This window comes from Erpetoichthys calabaricus, chromosome 3, assembly GCF_900747795.2.
Source record: "Erpetoichthys calabaricus chromosome 3, fErpCal1.3, whole genome shotgun sequence".
Taxonomy (NCBI): domain Eukaryota; kingdom Metazoa; phylum Chordata; class Cladistia; order Polypteriformes; family Polypteridae; genus Erpetoichthys; species Erpetoichthys calabaricus.
Window position 1 is genome coordinate 71,822,538 of NC_041396.2, and position 24,124 is coordinate 71,846,661.

Sequence of the window (24,124 nt, forward strand, 5' to 3'; positions counted from 1 at the left end):
TTTGGTACAGCTCTGTTGGGATCCACGGGCACCGCCAGGGGGTGGTACAGCAGGAGCTGCTGATCCCTTATGGGCAGTTCTTCTGCCACATCTGGAGGTGCTGCTGGAATTGAGTAATCAAGCAGCTAGAGCACTTCCGGGTGCCTTATAAAAGGAGCCAGCTGCCACTACTTGGGGAGCCAGAGTCAGGAGCAGGAGTGACAAAGCTTGACCGGAGGAGTGGAGGAGAAAGAAGGAAAAGAGTATAGGAAGAGTTTTTGTATTGTCTTGTATTGTGCTAAGACTGTGTTATGCCTCTGGGAAACGTGTTCCTCGTTTCCCACGAGGAAAAAATTAACCGTGCGTGCCTTGAACTTGTGTCCCACGCTTGTCTGGGTTGGGTTTGGCTGCCGGTACCAGCCTGGTGGGCCACACCACCCACTGAAGAATTGTTTTCCAATTTGGGACATCACCATTAGGAGAAATGCTGAAGTGCGTTCGGAAGGTGCGTTGTGTAGTGATGATGGATTTGTTGTTTTTGAAGAACGCTTCAACAGCAAAAGCATGCTGCACACCGGACCAAGGCATGTTGCCAACTGAAAACTACAAGGGATCGTCTATCAAAGGATGAGGTGGGGGCCCCAACTCATTTGGCTGCCTCTACCTCACACAATGACCTTGACAAATGTGGTACTTCATTTTGGCTCACCCTCTATAAGTGGGTTCAAGATATAAATGGAAGGACTGACATGGATATTATTGTTGACATAACAGACATGGCATAATTTCCAGTAAAATCTGTGCACATCACATAGTAAACATTTCTAAAATATGTATCTTTATTCTACATTAAAAAAATGAATCATTTCAATTACATAGTGTGGTACGTCAGTGTGGGGTGCTGTCCACAGCAGTACAGATACACGCAGAAAGAACAGAATACCCTTTGTAATGATGATGTCGCACTACTACCAGAACATTACATTTTGCTTCCATCATAGACACACAAATATTGTAGATTTTTTTTAGTAAAATGTATTTAGAAGTAATGAGCATTTAAGTCTGATCCATTTAAAATACTCAATATCATAAGAATTAGTTTCAAATATCTCACACCTGTATGATGTCACCTTCATAGTTAAGGACATGTTGTTTCAACAAGGAGGAAATCCCCACAGCTGACATTTGCTTATGACTTACATGAACATATTGAGACTTCTGCATGGGTTCTAGCAAGGTAGAATGATGGGTAAATAACTTTAAAGAAAAGAACACAGACACTGCCAACCATCCCATAGTGGCTGCCTGTAAACTGTGCTAACAAGAGCAAACAAACAAAAATGAACAACACATCAGAGAATCGACTTGTGATGATCAGAGTTATGTTGTCATCACAAGAAATTTGGTCACCATGAATTGTTGAAGTTAGATGTAGCATCTAATTATAATACTGCACATTTCAATATTGTCTGACACTTCTTTGAAATTTCAACATGATACAACCTTTATACATCTGGGCTTAGGTTCAATACTTTTTGAAAAAAATGCCTGTGCTTCCATATTGGATATTGTATGTATATGTGCAGTGTCTATTTACAACGTAAAGGAATCTTGGGTTCCATTACCGGTCTCTGAAATCTCTAAAAAACTGGGCTTTCCAATGATAACTAGTATGTTGTTTGTTTGATATTAAAATATATTTGAGTAATTTAATGCATAATGGGTCGTGTTTTGAAAAACTTGGTCACTAAACTCTGTCAAAATCTTCAAGTGTTCAAAATAAAAAATGGTTTAAAATCACAAATAAAACTTCATTTGTCTTCCATCACAGTTCAATTGATAAAGTTATTATGAAAAGTAAATATGACAAATTTGCATTTTACATGTAGAAATATCAGAAAATATAATTTTAAACAAGTTGTAAGGAAATAAAAGCAAATTTGCTGCTTTCACAATATATCAGAGACATGGAGGAAATGTTTTGTACAGGCAGTTTATGATGCTTTCATATTCTGTTGGAGATATGAGCTACTTTTTGGAAAATTTCACATAGATGCCCTTCCAAGTGGTATAAACAAGAAGGAGAATTCTGAGCTGATTTGATAGACTTATGATGTTACCCTGACCTCGCACCACCCATATATAAAATGGCACATGAACACCCACTAAGAAGTTAGCCATCTTCTTTGCGGTGGATCCTGCTATTGTTGCAATTCTTGTCTTGAGTAAGGTGAGACACAAAAGGACAAAAAATAAAATAAAAAACACAGACCAGTAATTTTGCTTTCCTAACCAGTTAAGATTGTTTTAGATGAAGACAAGAAATGTTTTCTGTAGGAGCCAAATTTCAAAATGATCCCGAGGGGTTGGTTCATTGCATCTGCAAGTTTAGAGCTCACAATCTATGCAGCTAATGTATACTTGAATAACTGCAATGCATCAACCAGTCACCTTTGCTAAAGTATATTACAACCAATATATAAAATGTTACAACATAATCACAGCATTTATAATCCCTTAAGTGCTGACTTTTAGTTTAAACTGTAGTAACACCTTGATATTAAAATATGTATATGTACATAAATTTAAGTGAATCTACAAATGAAACACATTTTATACATTGCTATGGTGGTAGGTTGTCCCAAGTTGAGTTTTTGCAGTACTAACACAATATAAAGGGTTACATAGGAAAGTTTTACAATTTTTATTTGTAAAATCACCACATGGTAATCCTGCAACCTTTTATACTGTGTCCCATATTACAAACTGGGATATGCACTAACCACCAGAAAGACTGACTATACATCACCAGTTACACTGTGTCTTTGTCAAACTCACACACAAAATACATTGTAATATCACAAGATACATCATTCCAGCCACCGGAATCTACCATTTCAGCACAATCCTCTTCATCGTAGGAATTGTTAGGCTCACTGCTACGCCATTTGTTGAAGGTCGTCATGTGCGATTTATCCACATAAGCAAATTGGCCCTCTCTGTCCATATCATTGATGCCAATGAACACTCTGGTGAGACCTGCTTGGCTGATGTAAGATGCAATAATCCCGTTGGCAGCTTCATCCTTGGGCATGGACAGGTGTCCTCCTCTCCCTTGACAGTAGGCCTCAGCCTCAATGTAACGTTTCTCTTCTTTGACCAGCATGTAGATTTTACTGTCCGTTTCTCTCACACCAGCGACAACTGCGGGGGAGGGTAGTGCTGGAAAGTGAGCACTTATATTTCTATAATGAAACTTAATGCATGTGCAGAACAGCTAAGTAAATCATTATTTTTAAACAGGTATAGGCTGACTCATGGAATAATTAAATGTAAAGTAATAGTGTCTTTGGTCAGATGAAATGATAAAAAAAGCAATCTGAATAAACCAACCACAAAGCATGCAAAACGTATTCATCTGCAGTTCAGGTTAGTCTGCGCAAAGATGGCAACAACAGTCCAAATTTTTCGTTGCTCCTTGTGCATGTCCAGTGGTTTAATTTTTCACAAACCATTTCTCTACAGGGTAGCCAACCTAAAACGTTAATAGCTGGCCTGGGAAAGTTAGTTTTTGTGATTACTGTGGCCTGTTTAACGAGTGAAAAAATACTGTCGCATCCGGGGCCGGCAACGAGGTGATCGTGTTAGGCACTGTTTTGGTCCTGAAGGTATTGTCATGTAAATTTTTTTTTTTACATTAGGAAAACATAATGCAAAAAAGTTCAGTGTGAACCTAAAGAATTACATACACTTCCAGTACCATACTTACTAGGGATCTGCACTGGAAATCGGAAGGTTGCCGGTTCGAATCCCATAAATGCCAATAGGGACTCTGCTCTGTTGGGCCCTTGAGCAAGGCTTTTAACCTGCAATTGCTTAGCGCTTTGAGTAGTGAGAAAAGCGCAATATAAATGCAATGAATTTATGCTACCTTTAAAATTTTGAGAATTAAAATTTACAAATTACATGTTTCACAATGCTTTGCCACATGTCAGTGTGTGGTACTGGTATTCAATTCCTTGATTTATACATGCCGACATAGTTGCTGGGGAGTGGGAAGGAGGGGGGGTTTATGGTCGTCCTGACGCAATACTAAAGAAAAGTTGCAAAGGTAAAAATTACACTCTCTCTTGTTTTTTCACGTCATGTTTCTGTGAGAAGATCACATTAATGTCATATCACGTATGTGCGAAATGCGTTATCTTTGGGTGGTACTAAAACCAAAATGACTCTCTAGTACCTGTGTATTCAACTTGTTGGTCTGCCAGGTAACTTACAGTGCTTACCCATCCATCCATCCATCATCCAACCCGCTATTATCTAACTACAGGGTCAAGGGGGTCTGCTGGAGCCAATCCCAGCCAACACAGGGCACAAGGCAGGAAACAAACCCTGGGCAGGGCGCCAGCCCACCGCAGACAGTGCTTACTGTACTACTATAATTAAAAAATTTTATGAAACAGAAGCATAATGATTATCCCTACCCATCATTCCAGTCTGCAGTATCTTTGCTAATTTATGCAAAGAACACAACATAACCACCCAAGTAACGAACGGTGTCAGTTTTTAAGTGAGATGGCTACTACAGAGAAGTTTTTTAGCATCCCAGGAGCAAAGGTTTAGGTAGAGCAGTTTTTCCAACCATTATACTGTGGTGGCAAAGTTTTTGTCACCCAAAATATCCAAGGTGCACCACTATTCTGCCAACCACAAAATTATTAAATCTAAGCACTTGCTAAACTGACTGAAGGGACAGGACTATCAGAGACGCCAGCAAAAAAACAGCAGCTTGGAGGTTGCCGTTCACAGACACGGTACTTATTGAGCTTTGGACGCATTTCCCAAGCCGCATCGTCCCTTTGCCTGCATACAACACACCTGGGTAGCTCTCATTGCGCACCAGTTGAAAAACACTTGTGTAGAGTATAATTATCAAGTCTTTGAAGGTGATGAACATGTGTGGAGTTTTAACACAAGTTTTAATGTTTGCTCATTTAAGAGAAGCTTATTTCAATTAAGGCAGCCTTTAGCAGTGCATTCAAAGGCTACAGTTGTTTCAATCGATTCATTTTACTTTGACACGTCTGAGTCTCATATTCCATCTCATATTCCATACCAATTTCAGAACAAATATATTGTCTTCTTATTAACTTTTAATTCAAATTCAGGTTGTACTCAAGTAGTATTTTGTTAAAAGGTCAGGGTTCAGGCCACTGTTGAAGTTTAAACTATGCCTTTAAATTTTAAAAACTCCTTTGCGTGGATTCTAGATTAATTTTGTGATTCAGTGTGCATACTTTATGATTTATGTATTTACCTTGTGACTACATGTTTTAATATTAGATTAATCGTGATTAATTCCATAAAATTATGTGATTAATCAATTGCATTTTTTAATTGACTCCCAGCCTAGTTAATAATAATCAAAAGACAAACAGACACTAAATACTCTTCTTTGCTGGTTACCTTTCAAATCCATTCTAAAAGTTTGATTTCCCTTCCCTTTCTTTACTTCTTCTGGCCTCTTGACGCTGTAGCGTGAGCAGCTCATCCATACACCCAAAATGTGCATTTTCTTTTACCAGTAAGAGTAATCTACGTGTCAAGCTGTGCTCTCTGCCCTCTTTTTGGAGTTACCTTTAGGTGATATAGGATTACTGGCTACTCATAGGATGATGAAGTATCAGATTTACAGGGGAGACAGACTCATAATGATTTACGAAAAGGCGCAGGACACTAATTGGGTCCATCTTTCTTACTTAGGCCACTCAATAAATTTAAAACGTTTATTATGCAGCATGCATTGTTTTCATCTATTTTCATCTATTTCTAAAGTACACAAGAGCTACATTCCTTATATGCCTATGAAAGTGTGATGCCATGCAAAATGGAGTATTTCAATACAGTGTTTAAAAAAGAAGAAGGAGGGGTTATCACTGAAACTATTTTCATGTACATTATGCACTCCACCTCTACATACATATTCAAAATTAAACAAATTAAAAATAATGGGGCAGCACGGTGGCGCAGTGGCAGAGCTGCTGCCTCACAGTAAGGAAACCTGGGTTCGCTTCCCGGGTCCTTCCTGCGTCGAGTTTGCATGTTCTCCCCGTGTCTGCGTGGGTTTCCTCCGGGTACTCCGGTTTCCTCCCACAGTCCAAAGACATGCAGGTTAGGTGCATTGCCAATTCTAAATTGTCCCTAGTGTGTACTTGGTGTGTGTGTGTGTCCTGAGGTGGGCTGGCGCCCTGCCCAGGGTTTGTTTCCTGCCTTGCGCCTTGTGTTGGCTGGGATTGGCTCCAGCAGACCCCCGTGACCCTGTAGTTAGGATATAGCAGGTTGGATGATGGATGGATGGCATAAAATAATTAAAATGCCACCACGTTTAAACAGAATTATTTCCATATTCAAAGATTTAATGTGTGCATTTTGCTCCTCCTGATTCATTCTAGGACTGATAAAGTTTAATAAGAAATGTGGAAAGATATAGCTAATCCTTTAGATTGGCAAAACCAAAATTAAATGGATCTGCATTTTTCATTGCAGCCAAAACACATTGTCTGATTTACTAAAAGCTTCACAAACCATCTGTCTGACTGCTGCTCCAGGATGCTAAAGGGAAGAATTTTCTGTCAGTAACTGGAGTGTCTCAATGTGTTACCTGTGATCTCCAGCTTAGTCAAAATTAAGATAAATAATAGTGTATGAGTCCATTTGATGAAATGCTTATATATATATATATATATATAATTGCTGCCGTCTTTGAATGCTCAAATCAAATTGTTATTTGGTCCCAGTTACTTATTTGAATTCAGCCTTTTTAACTGTAGTAGTACTGTTGTAGATATTGGGATGGTTTCATCTTGTTCACAGCTTCAGAAAGACATTAATTTTGAGAGCATTTACTATACTATTTCTTTTCTGTAAAATGTGCTTCTCCCTTACCGTTCTCAATGTGATTCATTTCCTGTTTTCTTGCTGCCAAAATAATTAAAACCCCCTTGGATAGTGATCTTCATCTCCTATAAAAAGCATTCACCCCATTGGAAGTGATCACATTTTATTATTGTTCAACATTGACTCACTGTAGATTTAAAAATTGTATGTAATATCCAAGTGAAAACAGGTCTCTGCAGAGTGGTCTAAATTTATTACAAATATAAAACACAAAATAATTGATTGTGTAAGTATCCACTCCTTCAAGTCAGTATTTAGCAGATGCACTTTTAGCAGCCATGGCATCCTTGAGTCAGTGTGCACAGGTCTCTTTCAGCTTTGCATATCTGGACATTGCCATTTTTCCCCATTTCTCTCTTTGAAACTGCTCAAGCTCTGTCAGCTTACATGGAGATTGCAAGTAAACGGCCTTTTTCAAGTCCAGCCAAAAATTCTCAATTGGAATGAGATCTGGATGACTTGGTCATTCCAGGGTGTTATCAGTGTTGTCATTAAGCCATTTCTGTGTAGGTTTTGTTTTTATGCTTGGGGTTGTTGTCTTTCTGGAAAACAAATCTTCTCCCAAGGTGCAGGTTTCTTGTAGACTGTATTAGGTTTCCCTCCATTATTTGTGTATATGTTTTCCTACATTCATTTTACCCTCTATCCTTACAAGCCTTCCGGGGCCTGCTGCAGAGAAGCATCTCCACAGCTTGATGCTGCTAACACAATGCCTCACACTGTGGATGGTGTCTTTTTGATAATATGCCATGTTTATGCCAAACATAGCATTTAGTCTGATGGACAAAAACCTCAATGTTGGTCTCATCAGACCATTCACCTTCCTCTAGTTGACTTCAGAGTAGCTGAGATGTCATGTGCATTTTTATTCTTTTTTGCCACTTTCCCATAAATCAGCAACTGGTGAAGCACCTGGACAACAGTTGCTGTCTGAACAGTCTCTCTAATCTCAGTTACTGTAGCATGTAACTCCTACAGAGCAATCACAGGTCTCTTGCTGGCCTCCCTCACTACTCTTCTTCTTGACACTCAGTTTTTGAGAACAGCCTGCTTTACGGCTGTGCTGTGCTCTTTCCACTTCTTAATGATTGATTTAAATGAACTCCAAGGGATATTCAGTGACTTTGATATTTTCTGTCTCCATTTCCTGACTTGTGCTTTTCAATCACCTTATCACTGAATTGCATGAAATTTCTTTTTGATTTCATTGTTTATGTAAGGCCACCATAGTCAATCATCACCAGCTGGACTTTCCAGATAAGGTGCATTTATAATGAAATCAGTTGAAGCCCCCTGAGCACCAACACTTGATCTCCACTGAACAAATTATGGGACTTGTAAAAGCAGCTGACTGGACCAATAAGCATTTAGGTGTGTCATGTCATCCACTGTGATACAATGTTGTATAACAATAAAATAAGAAAACTTCCAATGGTTTGATAACTTTTTATATGCTCTGTGTACTGTAGATAATAATAATAATAATAATAATAATAATAATAATAATAATAATAATAATAATAATAATAATAATAATAATAATAATAATGTCAATATCCAACTTTACAAAAATGTCAAGAAAGCAAGTTTGGATGTGACTGTTAAAGTATTGAAAGAGCTTTAGCTATTCTTACAGAAACTGAGAAAAACAAATAGTTTACATTTTTATGCACTGACTTTTTTGTTATTTTGGCAGACTTTATTATTTTATTTCACACATTCATTTTTGATAAATTTATGCTCTTGATTTGCACTGTTAATTTAATCTTGTATGGCTGGTTTTTGCTATTTTCTTTTTTTACTTTTTTATTTTAAACAATGATTTTTAATTATTTGTATTTTGCTACTGTGTATGTATAAACTTTAATAGATTTATTTATTTTTAAGACAGGCAATATTTAGCCTGCTAATGATTTTATTTTTGCTTTTTTTCTTGCTAGCTAGTAATTCCAAGTTTGCATTTTATATTTCTATCAATATTACTGTAACATATCTTACATGAACTTTTAGAACTTTTCTATCATGAAATCTATTTCCTGACACCCCCAATTTCGTACGTCAAACAGTCATCGACCAAAACAAACCAAAGCAAAGTGTCATAGACACGAACTACGTCTTGATAAGCACTGGCTTGTAATTCAAGATTCCTAAGAGACCTGGGCTTTGAGAGAGGCAGTGCAGCACGGCCATATTACCACTTGTCAAGCAAGCAACAGGGTGCAGTGCGAGTGCTATGCAAATTCTGGGGTCCCATCCTCATAAATAGAGAGTAATCTCTGGCCAAAAATATTTGTCTATACCTTTGCTGGTATCTGAATTTATACAAAGCAAAGCTGCTACAATACACTTTAAAAGAAATAAAGGATACACATGGGTTTGTATAGTTGATGTTGCTAGTTTTAAGTAAGCATATGTTGTGTGTGTGTGTGTATTTCTGTGTGTAGGTGTGGGTGGGTGTGTGTGTGTGTGTGTATGAAGAACAGCATTTCAGGACTATTAACAGCCAATTTTTTGTGGATTCCCGTTGCACCCTTTACCCCTCTGTGTTCTGTCATCCTTGCCTGATTTCAGCATACAGAATTCATTTTGAGTTTGTATACTGCTAAAAATGAATCTAAAACCACTGCCAATGTATTTAATGGTTGTCTTTAAACAAGTATTACTATTACCTAACTTTATCACTAACCTGCTATTCTATCTAAAACTGTATTTGTAAATTTCTTTTGTTTTTTTTCCTTTGAACACATTTTGTAGTTAGGTTACTTACAGATGGTCAAATATTAGAGTTTTTAACAAAAACTATTAGCGATTAGCAAGGAGGAAGTAAGTGACAGCTATGAAGAGGATGACGAATGAGAAGGCCGTTGGTCCAGATGACATACCTGTGGAAGCATGAAGGTGTTTAGGAGAGATGGCAGTGGAGTTTTTAACCAGATTCTTTAATGGAATCTTGGAAAGTGAGAGGATGCCTGAGGAGTGGAGAAGAAGTGTACTGGTACCGATATGTAAGAATAAGGGGGATATGTAGGACTGTAGTAACTACAGGGGGATAAAATTGATGAGTTATGGGAAAGAGTAGCGTAAACTAGGTTGAGAAGGGAAGTGTTGATTAGTGAGCAGCAGTATGGTTTCATGCCAGAAAAGAGCACCACAGATGCGATGTTTGCTCTGAGGGTTTTGATGGTGAAGTTTAGAGAAGGCCAAAAATGGAGTTGCATTGCGTCTTTGTGGACCTGGAGAAAGTACATGACAGGGTGCCTCGAGAGGAGTTGTGGTATTGTATGAGGAAGTCAGGAGTGACAGAGAAGTACATAAGAGTTGTACAGGATATGTACGAGGGAAGTGTGACCGTGGTGAGGTCTGCGGTAGGAGTGACGGATGCATTCAAGGTGGAGGTGGGATTACATCAGGGATCGGCTCTGAGCCCTTTCTTATTTGCAATGTTGATAGACAGGTTGACAGACGAGATTAGACAGGAGACCTCGTGGACTATGATGTTTGCTGATGACATTGTGATCTGTAGCGATAGTAGGGAGCAGGTTGAGGAGACCCTGGAGAGGTGGAGATATGCTCTAGAGAGGAGAGGAATGAAGGCCAGTAGGAACAAGACAGAATACATGTGTGTAAATGAGAGGGAGGTTAGTGGAATGGTGAGGATGCAAGGAGTAGAGTTGGTGAAGGTGGATGAGTTTAAATACTTGGGATCAACAGTACAGAGTAACAGGGATTGTGGAAGAGAGGTGAAAAAGAGAGTGCAGTCAGGGTGGAATGGGTGGGGAAGAGTGTCAGGAGTAATTTGTGACAGAAGGATATCAGCAAGAGTGAAAGGGAAGGTCTACAGGACGGTAGTCACCAAAAAACAGGAGACAGAGCTGGAGGTGGCAGAGTTAAAGATGTTAAGATTTGCATTGGGTGTGACGAGGATGGATAGAATTAGGAATGAGTACATTAGAGAGTCAACTCAGGTTGGATGGTTGGGAGACAAAGTCAGAGAGATGAGATTGCTTTGGTTTGGACATGTGCAGAGGAGAGATGCTGGGCATATTGGGAAAAGGATGTTAAAGATAGAGCTGCCAGGTAAGAGGAAAAGACATAGGCCCAAGAGAAGGTTTATGGATGTGGTGAGAAAAGACATGCAGGTGATGGGTGTGACAGAGCAAAATGTAAAATACAGGAAGATAAGGAACAAAATGATCCGCTGTGGCAAATCCTAACGGAAGCAGCCGAAAGAAGAAGAAGATTAACAAAAAACTATGACTCTCTAATTTTGTTAAAAAATGTACTGATGTTAACACATAAAAACTTACCATTTTTTATGAATTTTAATTCACTTGTTAAATGTGAAACCAGGATGTCCATTTCTCCAATCATCTCCCTCAGAGAACCACATTCACATGGTACACCTTCATATATTAGAGAAAACAAGAACTGAATTAATACACCTGATAAAGTATAAATTATTTCAATTCTAACTGATTATTTTGAAAAGTCTTAAAAACCTTGACAATGTCGGCAAGGAAAATGACACCTTATGAAGTGACATCACCGTATCACAACAATAAGGCACAGAATGGCCAGAAATATAGATAATAATCCCTAAACAGGTTTACAGAAATGCAAGTGTACAGTAACTGCAGTGTGGTTTACAGTTAAAAATATCATGTCATGTCATTTACTAACCCACTTAACCCAGACCAGGGTCACAGGGGGTGCCAAAGCCTATCCCAGCTAGCATGCGGCACAAGGCAAACCCTGGACAGGAAGCCAGTCCATCACAGGGCAAACACATACAGCCACACCAGGGCTAGTTTAGTGTCACCAGTTTACTTAGCCTGCATGTGTTTGGACTGTGAGAAGAAACCAGAGCACACAGAGGAAACCCAAGCAGACATGAGGAGAACATGAAAAGTACATACAGGAAAGACCCGGATTGTGAATCCTGGTCTCCTTACAACAACAACACTACCACTGAGCCACCATGCCACCCTGGCTAACAATGGTGAAATGAATATTTACCACCAAATCATTTAAATGAAATATTTTTTGATTAAGTACCTGGCTCGCCATCAGGTCCTCGAGGTCCTGGGTCACCTTGATCCCCCTTCTCACCTAATGAAAATAATTAAAAATACATTTTGACAATTCTTTAATGAAGGGCTACTTTCAAAGCCACATGAGCATACAAAAATTCTATCACTTCTTTGAGACTTAAATAGCACTGTTTGTCATCAGACTTTCCTGACCTAAATATTAATGTGTGGCATTGTCAGTGACCAGAAGCTGGCTATCATCATTACTTCATCATTTTCATTCTTATTTTCCTGACAAGGGTTAAGATAGCAACAAGCTAAGTTAGGTTGACCACATCTTCCCATCCCCAACAACTTCCCCTTGGAGGATACCCAGGTGATATGAGTACGGTTTGAAAATAGAATTCTTCAAGCACACACTAGGTCTGCCACTGGTGTCCTCCCAGTGGGTTTTGTCTGATACGCCTCCTGAATGTGGAGTCCAAGACACAATCTAAATAAATGCTCCAAACAATTCAAATGACACTCAGGAGAAGCAGCAGTCAAGTCCTAATTCAAGGTTATCCTATATTGACAAACACTGTATTGACAAACATAATCCTGTCCCTTGTATCTGTGATCTCATTCTTTTAGTTACTAATCAGAACTCATAAGCATGGACAAAAATAGTAATGAGGATATAGGCTGAGTGGTAAATTGAAATCTTTGTCCCAGAACTTTATTCCCACATCACCACCACACTCTGGTACAATGTCTGCAAAACAACCGCCACTGCACCAGCTCATTGGACAATCTCATGATCATCTCTTAACCGCATCACACCCAGTATTGAACCGTTCCAGTGTTCACGGTAAATTGCAGTTCTGATGAAGCTAAAAGGACATTATTATCTGCAAACAGTTAAACTGTAATCCTTTACTTCTCAAACTGGATATCCTGTAAACTGTGCATGTCCCTGAAAATCAGGAACAATAAAGGAGAAACTATGTACCCTTAATGGAGATCTTGAATGGCACTGACTTAATACTATGTTTTCAAACACAACTCTGAATGTAAAATTACAACAGAGAATGGGAGTCAGATGGAGGACTTTGCTTCTTGCTGCAGAAAGAATTGTCATCAGCAAAACCACGGAACTGGTTATTGACTTTCACTGCATCAAAGAGCCTCTATGTCTGGTTACTATTCAAGGAGTGGATGTAGTGGTGGTCCACTCCTTCAACTACTTGAGGGTCCACATCAATGACAGGCTGGACTGGTCTGCTAACTCAGAGGAGCTATATAAGAAAGGGCAGAGCAGGAGACTGAGTCCCTTTAATGTGGGAACTGACATCCTTCACATCTTCTAGAACTCTGTGATGGCCAGTGCAATTTTTTACACTATGAATTACTGGGCTGGTAATGTCATATTAGGAGAGACCCACCGAATCAACAAACAAATTAAAAGGGTAAGCTCAATTATGGGACACACTCTGGAGCTCGTGGAGGTAGTAGCAAAGGGATGAATTAAAACATAACTGAGTGCCATTATGAACAATGCTAAACATCCTCTCTCTGACACACTAGCACTGAATACTTTCAGCCAATGAACAATTTAACAGAAGTGTGTCAAGAAAAGCTACTGGGGCTCCTTTATACCAACAGCAATATGCTAGCATACTGCCTCACTGTGATGGGGACAGCCAATCCATCCATCCATTATCCAACCCGCTATATCCTAACTACCGGGTCATTGGGGTTTGCTGGAGCCAATCCCAGCCAACACAGGGCACAAGGCAGGAAACAAACCCCAGGCAGGGCGCAAGCCAAGTCAGAAATTTTCTTTCTTTTTTAGTTTTCTTCCTTTTTAGTCATTCTAGTGTGTGGTTAGACAATTCTCTATCTATCTATCTATCTATCTATCTATCTATCTATCTATCTATCTATCTATCTATCTATCTATCTATCTATCTATTTGGTCAATAACATCTAGCAGGAGCCCGAGTCATCTAAGCCAGTTCAAGTGTTTTGAAGACCAAAAGAAGCCTACTGTATGTTAAGGTCTTGTTACATAAAAGTAAATGAGTAATAGATGCATTTTTGCAGTACCTAAACTAAAGTGTTACTCAGATAATTATCAATTTCCATTGCCCTTATCATGATTGCCTGACAGACTGTCATTCCCTTCACAGTAATAAACTGATTTACTAGTTCTGGAACCTAAAGAAGTACTGTTATTTCTACACATTTTTCCAATCTATAAATAAAATTGCTTCAACTTACCTTTCAGTCCAACTGGGCCAATTTTGCCATGGCGTCCCATTATACCTTTCTGCCCCTTTGTTCCCATATTCCCTGTGAAAAATATTGTAAATTAGTCAGGCTTGTTAAAAAACAGCAAAAACAGTTGGCCTACATCAGGACAGTGACATGCATTGATGAGTCTTATTGGTGATACCAGTGTCATTGCAGGTGCTTCATGTTCTAGACCCTTCATGATGGTATCTATATTATTTGTCTGTTGCCGCTTACTGTATGTATTAATTACTTATTATTATTTTCAGGTGTACTGAGCCATTGAAAATTGCCACTTATGCCATTCCATGTGGGTTAAGAAAATGAGGTGAAAGAAAGCTGCTCAATGATATATGTATATTGTTATTTGTGGAAATCACAAACTTGAACAGTAGACTGTTCATCAATGGCCACGTTTTGTGCCTGTGGTGACGCCTCAAATCCTGCATGTTCACTTCCACTCCAGGCGCTCTCATCCTCTGTACGAGTTACACCTCTTTCCGTATTTCAAGTAGGCTGCACTTGCTGTACAGAGGTCAGTTAATCGTACATAATTCTACATGTTCACTACTAAGTTAACTCAGTCGTTTCGATTTGGTATCACCTCAGTATCAGTAACACTAACATTCTTTACAAGAACCTTTTGTAACAGTCATGGGTGTCTGCAATCAACAAATCCACCCATGACAATATTTTACAGGCAGGAATGGCAACAGTGGTGTCTCCCCAATGCACATAACATGGCTGGCTTTGTATTCTATATGTAGGTGATTTTCAAATGAATTCTACAAATGATTGAAGTGCATGTTAATAATAAAATCACCCAATTATTTTTATTTCTAATCATCTCTCCTTTTGTCACAACAGGTGCTGTTTAAAATAGAGACAGTTGTTTGCAGCAAATCAAGATGCGTCAAGTGATACCAGCTGTTCACTGTAGTGCTAAATATGTAAACCACTACCAATTTCACCAGGAGGTCCTGCTCTGCCAGGTCTCCCAGGTGTGCCTTTCTCCCCTTTTTCACCAGCATCACCTGCAAAAAAAAAATTAAATAAATGAAGTTGTGATTATTCCATATTAAACCATAAGAGTGCTACAACTTTAAATGTACTTGTTCTTCAACACTGTAATCACATTACAAAGCAGGATAAAATTAAGGTTAAAATTAAACCAAAATGATTCTATTAAGACTCATATATGGCACAGTGGTGCAGTTCTTACTGCCCTAAACTGCATCCTGGGTTCAGATCCCTCACTTAATTTGCATGTCTTCACCATGTTTATGTGGATTTTCCTCTGGGTAAAGATAATGCGCTTTAGGCTGATCACTGATTCTGAACCAGCAAAATGTATGCATTGCTGGGTGATGTGATGAATTGGCACGCCAATCAGTTGTGGTCACATTCCTGCTCTGGTCTGTCACTACCCTGAATTGGATTCAGCAAGTCGGAAGATCTCTATTCATGTCATATATTGTTCAGGTTAGGTCTCTAACAGAAAAATGATTGTTTGGCCACCGAAAAGAAGTTGTGGCTTTCTATTTGTAGCACTAATCTTTTTGAAAACTGAAATTATGCCAAGGAAAGAGCCAGGTCGGCTCTAGCATTTTAGCTACCCTAGGTGAAGCTGTAAATGGTCCCTCCAAACCTGATTGGTTAAATATGAATATATATACAGTATACATATATATATTGTGAGATATGGCTGGCCATTCATTCCGGCCAACACCCCCAGGCCGGCAGATGGAGCCCTCCTTGCAGCATGGAGATGCCCCGAATGCCAGCAGGGAATTATGGACAGTGGACTTTTAATGCACAGCCCTGCTGGATACCATGGGGGTCGCCAGGAGTCGCTGCAGGGAGGCCCAGGGACTATTTTCCCTACACCCCGGAAGTACGTCCCAGTCACATGGACAGAAGAAATGACGTGCTTCCGGGATGAAGAAAAGGAGTTTTACCTGACCAGGAAGTGATAGAAAGTCACATGGACTGAGGGACAAAAACACTTCCGGGTCAAGGACTATAAAGGACTCTGGGAAATCCCAGATGGATGAGCTGAGTTGGGAGGCAGGGTGGCTAAGTGTCTGGGAGTGCAGGATTGTTTATTTGATTATTGGTTATTGTTATTGAGTATAGTGGAGTGGTGGTGCTTTGTGCACTTTATTATTATTATAAATATTCATCTTTGGACTTTTACCTGGTGTCTGACATGTGGTCTGAGGGTTCAAGGGAGCGAGAGCGCAGCCCAGGGGGATTGCCATCTAGCGTCCTGGAGGGGGGGGGGGTGTAACGCTCTGGCCACGTTTGCTCCGCCAGTCCTCCTAGCGTGGAGGCATTCTGGCCAGGCGAGGGCTCTGGCCGCATACTACAATATATATATATTCCTCAAAGAGAGATGAGAGCTGGAGGTCACCCTGGCAGATATATTCATGCATTATATCAAATAGCAGGGGTGAAGGTCCCCCCTAGCTGTTATCTTGAGTCCGAGTGTTTGTAAGTCATGGTCTGCAATGTTTTTAAAAAATGCCACCATGCCACCAGAATTTGCCACTCCAGGTAGCAAACTGGTAAAGTCGGCCCTAGTAAAATAGTATTTTTTATAACAATTATGAGCTTAATCTTTTCAGACCCTTTTAAGTTTATTGATGAATCTGGATTGGTCCAGTGTTATTGAACATGTCCCTGATGCACAATCATCTATTTTCTGTGTTTTCATTTCATTAAAAATGTCATTGTATGTTTCAGTAGATGAGTGTTCCTTTTTCCTAACTTAATAAGTCGGACAGACCTATGAACAATGGTGAAAGAGAACTGAATGTCCAGACATGTGCTTTACAGTATGTTATGGATTATTCCTAACCTTGTTATTTATTCTCTGCTTGTCTATGCATGTTATACTTCCACATTAGAGGTTACCCCAGCAGCATGTGGTGTAAAGTAGCTGCCCTGACTAGAAGGGAGGCCAGCCAAGTGAAAATGTTACTCACATTCACACACATACACACACTCATTCACTAAGGGACAATTTAGGTTTGTTGATCAAAGGAAGATTAACAGTTTTTGAAACAAAAAAAAAAAAAAAAAAAAAAAACATACTAAAGATACGTATATGTCAGGTAAGCATGCAAAAGCCACAGATTGAGAGTCAAGCAAAGATTCCTCGAGCTGTGGGGTCAAATGACTACACACTACACCACTGAGCTGCTCTCATATTTTCTTTTTAATTTTAATGTCAATTTTTCTGTTATTGTAACACAGTCAAAATTACTTTTTACTTAATTCCTTACAGCAGTGACACTCCTTGAAACAGGAACCCCAATGAAATGTTCATCTAGTGTTATGCTGGGATATTAACGAATGTACATAATATGAAGGCCATATGAAGATAATTTAGTCTAAGATTGCATTGCAGTACCTTTAAGTCCAGGAACTAGGATCTGAACCGAGCAGGGCTCCTCCGTTAAATGTTGAGAATAGCCAGGTCTCAGCAACCACAGGAAGATAAGGACAGTAATGGTGATGACCATATCTTGTTGCATAATGACAGTGTTATCCCTGAGTAACACAAACATATATTCCTTTAATAAATATACTATACAAATCAACAAAGCTTTACCATAATAAAACTAAAAATATGCACTTTAAAAACAGTGGCGGCTGGTTTATATAGGTTTCTGGGGAAACACCCAAACTAATATAAAAATATAAATTCTATAATAAATAAAATAATCTACTATGTAATAAAACACTACGGTCTGTGTGTCTAGCCCCTCTGAACAGTCTGATTGGTCAGTCTGGCTTTGTTGAAGCGACTAAAGAGGACATGCAAGTGTGAGACATACAAGGAGAAGTAAAATATGAGGCATGCTGAGAGAGGCGTCTTCAAAGATGAAAGAATAAAAATGGACAGGAAGCAAAAAAGGTGTCTTGAAATCAATGACAGAGTCTGAGAAGTAGACTTTATTGTAACGCGCTTGAGAGAAGGAGCTTTGGTGAAGAGACGTTCACACAGAGGATAGTTGCTGAAAGTAGGGTAAGAGATGGCAAATTTAAAAAAAAAATTCTATTACCTATCTTTGACAAGTACCACAGCTAGTATAAAATAAATAAAAGTGCCACACCATCGTGAATAAATGTACTACACTGCTCAAAAAAAGTAAGGGGACACTTAATCATCACAGACTAATACCAGGGCAATTAAGCTTCAGGGATATCAATCTATCTAGTTAGGAAGCATAAGCGATTGTGAATCAACTTCACCTACCTAAATGAAAATGACAAGAGGTGCACTGGAGAGGCAACAGCAAGACAACCCCAAAAAGGGAATGGTTTTGCATTGGTGGCCAAAGACATTTGCTCTGCTCTGATTGATTCTTCTCTAGTTTTACATTTGGCTAGTGTCTTTGTCACTTCTGGTAGCATGAGGCGGCCAATTCAGCCAATTTAGATTGCACAGGTAGTCTAGCTCCTTCATGATGGTACCTTCATAAGTGACGTGGCAAGAAGGTTTGCTGTGTATATCTACACTATTTCTGTTATAAAGACCACATTATTGTGCTTACATATTACTACTATAGACTTTCGTTCACTGTTGTTCAATCATAAAGAGATCCTCACTTAATCCGACCCATCAATGGGAAATACTGAATTCGCAAAGCATTGATGGAGAGACAGTACAACTTACAAGTTAATTTTGGTCTGATTCTATCCATAGTCTCACAGTAGGTATATTGTGTTTACACATAGTAGAATGTAAAGGTAGGCAGCATCATGCCCATGTAATTTAGAGCCTGCTTTTTGTTTTACTGCCAGGTTTGACAAATGTGTTAAAGTAAGCAAGATAGAAGTTTTGAGTTAAGGAAGACATCATTTTTCATAGTAAGGTAGTGTCACGCACGGGTGCATTGGGGACAGCTGTGTACTAACGGCTTTTCTTGTCCTCCTCTGCAGAACTGAAGATTGATGGCTTTAACATCGATGACATCACCTCCAGTGTTCGTCTACTTGGACCTGCCTCTTCCTACCGGAAGTTCTTAAATACGAAAACACCACCATCATTCTCAGTCAATAATTAGACTTACATCTGAAAAAAACATTTTCAGCTTAAACCTGTTTGAACGTTTTTTGCCTTCATTATATGGGGTTTACCTGTGGGCACCAAAACATTACATGCCTCTATCTGTCTCTCTGTCTTACAGTAGTTATGCTCAGTAATCATGGTGCTGAGGAGTGGCAATGTGTTGCATGTTGAGTAGCACAAGCAAGTAAGAATTTCAGTATAACTTGTACATGTGACATTAGTGACCCTATAATGAGCCTATAATATACATTTTTCAAGTCCTTCAAATAAATGAAAGCTTGGTATTCCTTCTTTTTTCTTCTAAATTATGTCTTCTGGTATAGAATGGGTTTGTCCAATCTTTGCCTCCGTCCTCTATGTTGTCATGCATGTATTTCCTTTACTTTTGCAGGTATTATTTTTTCTTCTTCTTGATTTGTTCAATACTTTCCTATTTCCTTTTGGTGGTTTCCTCCTCTCTGGAAGAAAACTCCATAGTACATTAATCAGAAAAGTCAAGATAATTAAAAAAAATATCATCTATCTCATTATGGTAACCAAATCGACTGCTGCTACTCTTTATTTGCCCCCTTCTTTGAATTAAGTGGTTTTCCCTAAGAGTACCTACCACTTTTTTTTAAAAGTTATAGAACTGAAAATAAACAATTAGCAAAATACAACAGTGGAACAAAATTGCAAAACGTTCTGAAAAGTTTAATTTGCACAAATGTACTCATCATTAAGCAACCACTTTAAATGAAACTGTGTTAAAATAAAAAAAATAAAGAAGTTAATAATTTCCTTACAAAATCTTAATAAACAATATAGTGGTTAGAAAAAAAAATTAAATGAAGAAACCAGCATCTGATGATGGAAGCGGTTTAAGCAAAAAACAACGACTCAATAGATGAATGATCAACAAAAAAACTTACATAATTACCATTTTGTCACAAACTGGTCTCTGTGGTCACATACAAACTTGTCTATATAAAGACAATCAAGAGTTACTGTATATCTTTTTACGCACGAATGAGAAAATGTAGGATCTTCCATTTTAAAGAGAGAATTGCCAGTTTTTATAATTTCTGATGAGAAGGGATCTGCAGGCCAAATACTGCTGGCCATTTCTCCAGGAAGCTGACAAAAGACAGAGATCTGGAATATGTAAGGAATGCTTAGAATGTGGATTTACAGCTGTGGAAAAGTACTTAACAAAGTTGTCTTCTAGTGGTAGTGCTGCGTGCAAGAAACTGAAACCTATATTACGTCATTGACGTGAGGTACATGGCAAGCTGAATGGTTTGAAATCACTTTTCAAATCAAATGCTAACTACTGTAGCATCTGTAACATTTACAACACCATTTACAATCAACTAGTACTTCTCATTCCCATTTACTTAATGATGGCAGAAAATGGATAGAGAAATCAATATATAAGCTCAGCAATACAATTTATTTTACAATACAATTTATTTTTGTATAGCCCAAAATCACACAAGAAGTGCTGCAATGGGCTTTAAAAGGCCCTGCCTCTTGACAGCCCCCCAGCCTTGACTCTCTAAGAAGACAAGGAAAAACTTACAAAAAAACCCTTGTAGGGAAAAAATGGAAGAAACCTTGGGAAAGGCAGTTCAAAGAGAGACCCCTTTCTAGGTAGGTTGGGCGTGCAGTGGGTGTCAGAAAGAAGGGGGTCAATACAATACACAGAGCAGAACATATCCTCAATACAGTATAAAAATTAAAATTTTACAAGCATGGACCAGAATTTAACAGTAGATGATATCCCATAATATGATATGGATTTGTTTAGAGTCCTGGAGACCTCAGCCATCAAGCTGCCTCCCCCATTTGGCCATTCCACAGCTGAAACAGCACTGGGCCAGCCAATCTGATGAAAGGAACCCTCTACCCCACGAATCTTTGGATTTAATTTTTTGTACTACAGGGAATGGTTCATATTAAACATACATATCCTTAATAATAATCAGTCATGGTGAATTACATAAAAAGTTATATTTGCAGTATGTCAAGTACTCTAAAAACCTGCCTTGTTGCCTCACAGTGTTACTAAAATATGCATTTTTGACAAAACAAAAGAGAATGATAGCAACCTGATGCGAAAACTGAAAACAGGAGACACACAAAAATATTCATGAGCTGCATATTGGACTTGTAAACCAATAGCACGATAAGGGTCTTGAGTAAGCCAGAAGAAGGTGTTCTGTGATCGACCCCCAAAACTATCCAATCATAAGCGACAAGTCTTCTCGTGATGCATCTGTAGATAAATGTTCTAGTCTAGAGAATATGTTTGAAATATGGACACAACCACCACAATATTTAATGATAGATAGATAGATAGATAGATAGATAGATAGATAGATAGATAGATAGATAGATAGATAGATAGATAGATAGATAGATAGATAGATAGATAGATAGATAGATAGATAGATAGATAGATTTTCTCAAAATTAACATTTTATATATTTGTAATGTTAGGTCATAAGGTATCTGCAGAGGTTTTTTCTAAATGCAACACTCAGAGCCTGGCACTTACTGTATATACTGTAGTAATGCATTTGTGTTTGTCAATTCAGATATCTTACATCAGTAGCTGGATCAGCCCGGATGCTCCTTTTACAAGAAACATTAAAAATGATAAACTTGCACATGTTTAATTTTTGTGAAGTAAAATTGTAGAATGAAGAAGTTAATTTGGGAGGATCAATAATGGCTTACAATAGCAAGGTTTTGCATTATAAAAGCAATTACAAATAAATGGGACTGTTCATAAATACAAATCAGTTCACTGACAGAACAATGGAGTCTCTCACCAAATTGTAATGCTGGAGGGAGCTTGGGATGAATCCATGTGCCGATTCTCACTAGCTGAAAGTCATTGCTAATGAAGAGTCAACTCAGCTACAGATTAGCCACAGTTTCCTTGCATGACAGTAATGCATATGTGACTTGACATCTTCCTACAAACATTCTGCTCTCAAATTATAAAAAAAGCTTGTACTATATTGGACAAAGCCTGAAGGAAAATAAAGCAAATTTTTAAAAATGGTGCATTTGCGGACCTTGAAAAAATGTATCAGATAAAGTCTGTTTGAAAATGGATGTATGCATGCACCATATGCACACTGCACACATTTTCTGAGTTATCTTCATACATAAAACTGAAAAATGCTACTATAATGAAATGGTCAATGAGTCATTATTAATCCCAAGACAAATACAAAGCACAATTCAGCAACTATTCTTATATCTAGGAAGAGTCTATAGAAATTGTTTTAATTTAAAACATGAAATGTATTCTTCATAACAAAGTTGAGCCCCATTTTTCAGCTATTATTAAAAGTATAAGATCACATACCTTGAAAGCAATGAAGGGTCTGGAGCAGCCAAAGTGCATCCTCTGCCTTTTGCAATCCTGTGCAAATGAACCTCATCTCTGCGTTACACTGCCTGACAGTATGGAGTTTGGAGGGTGATGTACTGTAGTTTCCTTTTTAAACAGATACAAGACTAACTGTGGAGGCCTGCATGAAATCTTATCTGTAAACAATGCTCAAATGAGTAATGGCAGCTGGCCCTCTTATGGAGATAATTCTGTGGGAAAGTTAAGATTATTTGCAACAGAACCATTATTAATTAGCTCCTGCTTTCCCCTAAAACATTGAAACTTTTCATGGAATTTATTTCATTTCCTATAAAGTCGAGTGTGACAGTGTAAGGGTCCCCATGACCCCTTGAACCCTCAGACCAAACGTCAGACACCAGATAAAAATCCAAAATGTTATTATAATAATAAATGTGCACAAAGCACCCTCCACTCCACAATACTTAATAAATCAATAATCACTAATCACAATCCTTCACTCCCAGACGCGTTGACACCCTTCCACCCAGCTCAGCCCCACGTCTGGGACTTCCCACAATCCTCTTATAGTCCTTGACCCAGAAGTGGTTCTGTCCCTCAGTCCATGTGACTTTCTATCACTTCCGGGTCAGCTAAAAACTTCTCCTGGAAGTATGTCATTTCTTCCGTTCCCGTGACTTGGAAATACTTCCGGCCTATACGGAAAGCATAAATCCCTGGGCCTCCTCCCTGCAGCGACTCCTGGTGGCCCCCATGGTATTCAGCAGGGCTGTGAAGAAAAACTCCAAGGTCCATGATTCCCTGCTGGCATTCGGGGCACCTCCATGCTGCAAGGAGGGCTCCATCTGGCGGCTTGGAGGTGTTGGCCGGAATATATGGCCGGCAATCCCTCACACGAGATATCTAGGCATCATTTAAATGAATATCAAATCATAAGTGAAAAGTCTGATTGACTTTTCAGGTGCCTGAATTATATTTTTATCATTGATTTCAATCATCAAAAACGGAGAAGACCAAGTGAGATTAAGAAAACAAAACACTTCAGACATTAACTAGTTGCATAAAGTACACCTTCCATCCATTTGACCGCAGAAAACAGATGTGCTCAATAGATTTTCCATCCCTAGATTAGCTGGAATGCCCTCTAATGGACAAACAGCAGTGTAATAATTATCATCATACATTTACAGAGTCAGTCTTTTTCACTTTCCTGATATTAACGTCACAGTTCTATATACGTAGATCAGAGCTCAGATTTATAGTACTTTTGTTCAAAGAGAACCCACTTACTTACATATATCAGAGCCTTTTCACAACCTAACATGTATGACTTTCAAACACAGCAGGTAAACACAAGCATGGGAGAAAAGAACATGGCATGTGAACGCCGACTTCTAGAAGTTGAATAGGCACTGCTAACCACTCTTGAAATCTGAC

The 24,124-nt window shown here is 38.7% G+C and overlaps 1 protein-coding gene across 4 annotated transcripts; it reads right to left on the bottom strand.

Annotated features, from left to right (window-relative positions):
- Nucleotides 1-796: 796 nt before the first annotated feature.
- colec11 (collectin sub-family member 11) lies at nt 797-22,794 on the bottom strand. Of its 4 annotated transcripts, none has more exons than XM_028796909.2 (7): nt 22,682-22,794; nt 17,656-17,795; nt 15,203-15,274; nt 14,229-14,300; nt 11,992-12,045; nt 11,244-11,339; nt 797-3,201 (listed from the first exon to the last, which is right to left on the bottom strand). In XM_028796909.2, the coding sequence occupies exons 2-7, from the start codon at nt 17,777-17,779 to the stop codon at nt 2,792-2,794; spliced, it is 828 nt and encodes a 275-aa protein (XP_028652742.1). In that variant the 5' UTR covers nt 17,780-17,795; nt 22,682-22,794; the 3' UTR covers nt 797-2,791. The 4 variants fall into 4 exon arrangements, with proteins under 4 accessions (XP_028652742.1, XP_051781490.1, XP_051781489.1 ...); XM_051925530.1 differs by lacking the exon at nt 22,682-22,794 and adding an exon at nt 22,137-22,291 and having other exon boundaries at nt 15,212-15,274; XM_051925529.1 differs by lacking the exon at nt 22,682-22,794 and adding an exon at nt 22,137-22,285.
- Between the last annotated feature and the right edge of the window lie 1,330 nt (nt 22,795-24,124).

Excerpts from the sequence above, each read along its gene's own strand:
- colec11 (XM_051925529.1), bottom strand. The coding sequence starts at position 22,174 with ATGGATTCATCCCAAGCTCCCTCCAGCATTACAATTTG. Across the intron at positions 17,796-22,136 it reads CCCTCCAGCATTACAATTTG|GGATAACACTGTCATTATGC; the intron begins GTGAGAGACTCC and ends TGTGTTACTCAG. Across the intron at positions 11,340-11,991 it reads AGGACCTGATGGCGAGCCAG|GTGTACCATGTGAATGTGGT; the intron begins GTACTTAATCAA and ends TAATATATGAAG.